Below are 1,869 nucleotides of genomic sequence, written 5' to 3' on the forward strand. Positions count from 1 at the left end.
GTTGGGAAGAGTGTATCGCTGTGGCTGAAGCCAAGGTACCTGTTTTGTCTTCTCCACGGTTGTTGAGAATTTGGTTCTGCCAATTTCAAAAACCTTCTTTTGTCAAGGAGGCCATAGAAACCAGAACAGGGTTGGGGCTTGGACTTGACGTGGTGAGGAGTTAGGATACTACTGACCCAGGAGCATTCCCCTTGTTATAGAGGGATTGGAGAAGCATGGGAGGCAGAAGGGTAGGAAGGGGGATGTGACTTCTAGTTCTCCTCTGTGTGTGTCCAGGGGCACCCAGCCCTAGAGAAGCTACGCCGTAGTTACTACCAGTGGCTCATGGACACACAGCAGGAGGAGCGAGCAGGTGAACTACAGGAGAGCCAAGGGGATGGGCTAGCAGCCATCAGCCTCTTCCTCAAAGCTGGGCTCCCTGCCAAAGCTGCTCGGCTGGTGCTGACCCGAGAGGAACTGCTAGCCAACACAGAGCTGGTAGAAGACATCACTGCGGCCCTTATCAAGGGGGAACTCTACGAAAGGGTATGCTGGCTTCCTTTTCCTGGGCCTTATGTCCAGAGCTCAGGACCCTTCCCTCACCCAGAGGAGTCTTGGGGTGCAGAGCACTTCCTGACTGCTGGTGTTCCCTCGTTTTTGGAGCTAATACTTAGTTCTTCGTGTTGTAGGGGTATCATAGTAATGTGCTATGTGTTAACAGGCAGGTGATCTCTTTGAGAAGATTCACAATCCACAGAAGGCCCTGGAGTGCTACCGTAAAGGCAACGCATTCACGAAAGGTACTAGCCACCTATGAGCCATCCTTTACTGTTGTGGACTCCTGCCCCTCTGATTCCCTGGCACCCCTTGCTGTGTGTGTTCAGGTTGCCTGGCTCCAGTTCTCCATTCCTCCCCTTCTTACCCATTCTCCATGCTTCATCTCCCTGTCCTTTTTCCTGAGGCCCATCCCTGGAAATCTGGGCTGAGTACCTTTTCTCTCCCTGGCAGCGGTAGAGCTGGCTCGATTGGCCTTCCCAGTGGAGGTGGTGAAACTAGAGGAGGCATGGGGGGACCACCTGGTGCAGCAGAAGCAGCTTGATGCAGCCATTAATCACTACATCGAAGCCAGGTATGGGAGTATGGGAATGTAAAGGAGATTTAGGTGTGAAGTGAGGGGCAGTAGAGCAAGTAAGGACACCAAGGCTTAAAAGAAGGTATCCCAAAATGTAGGTTGATGTGTGCTTAAGGGGTCCTTTTACCTCCATTCATCTTCATCTTTCATCCCACATATTTATATCTTTCTCAACTTTGCCAGGTGCTCCATTAAGGCAATTGAGGCCGCCCTGGGTGCCCGCCAGTGGAAGAAGGCAATTTATATATTAGATCTACAGGACCAGAACACCGCGTCCAAATACTATCCTCTTGTGGCCCAACACTATGCATCCCTGCAGGAGTATGAGGTGAGGAAGAGTCCCTTTTCGCAGCACGAGGCGATGCAGTAGAGGATAACAATGAGAGAACCCAAAATAGGAAGTGGAGGCAAGCTCACCAGATCCTTCTTTCTGGGCCCCAAACAGCATCACAACCTTGAATGGGAAGAGAACAGTTTACTTTCCCAATTTCATTCCAGTGTGACACTGATACCTCCCTTTACCCCAGATACATAAAGTGAGTCTCGCCGGGCTCGGTGGCTCAAGCCTGTAATCCCAGGACGTTGGGAGACCGAGACGGGTGGATCATGAGGTCAGGAAATTAAGACCATCCTGGCTAAACCGGTGAAACCCCGTCTCTACTAAAGAATACAAAAAATTAGCCGGGCGAGGTGGCGAGCGCCTGTAGTCCCAGCTACTCAGGAGGCTGAGGCAGGAGAATGGCGTAAACCCGGGAGGC

At 51.6% G+C, this 1,869-nt stretch overlaps 1 protein-coding gene across 1 annotated transcript in view; it reads left to right on the forward strand.

The window, feature by feature from the left end:
• Positions 1–1,869, forward strand: part of LOC105518389 (intraflagellar transport protein 172 homolog) — a 25,924-nt gene that overhangs the window by 9,653 nt on the left and 14,402 nt on the right. Inside the window, exons 3-7 of the mRNA XM_011951370.1 lie at positions 277–525; positions 701–779; positions 988–1,108; positions 1,295–1,439; positions 1,610–1,647. Of these exons, the coding sequence (XP_011806760.1) occupies positions 277–525; positions 701–779; positions 988–1,108; positions 1,295–1,439; positions 1,610–1,647 (632 nt within the window). The remainder of the gene's footprint in view (positions 1–276; positions 526–700; positions 780–987; positions 1,109–1,294; positions 1,440–1,609; positions 1,648–1,869) is intronic.

This window comes from Colobus angolensis, unplaced genomic scaffold (assembly GCF_000951035.1).
Source record: "Colobus angolensis palliatus isolate OR3802 unplaced genomic scaffold, Cang.pa_1.0 Scaffold109, whole genome shotgun sequence".
In the NCBI taxonomy this organism is placed as follows: domain Eukaryota; kingdom Metazoa; phylum Chordata; class Mammalia; order Primates; family Cercopithecidae; genus Colobus; species Colobus angolensis.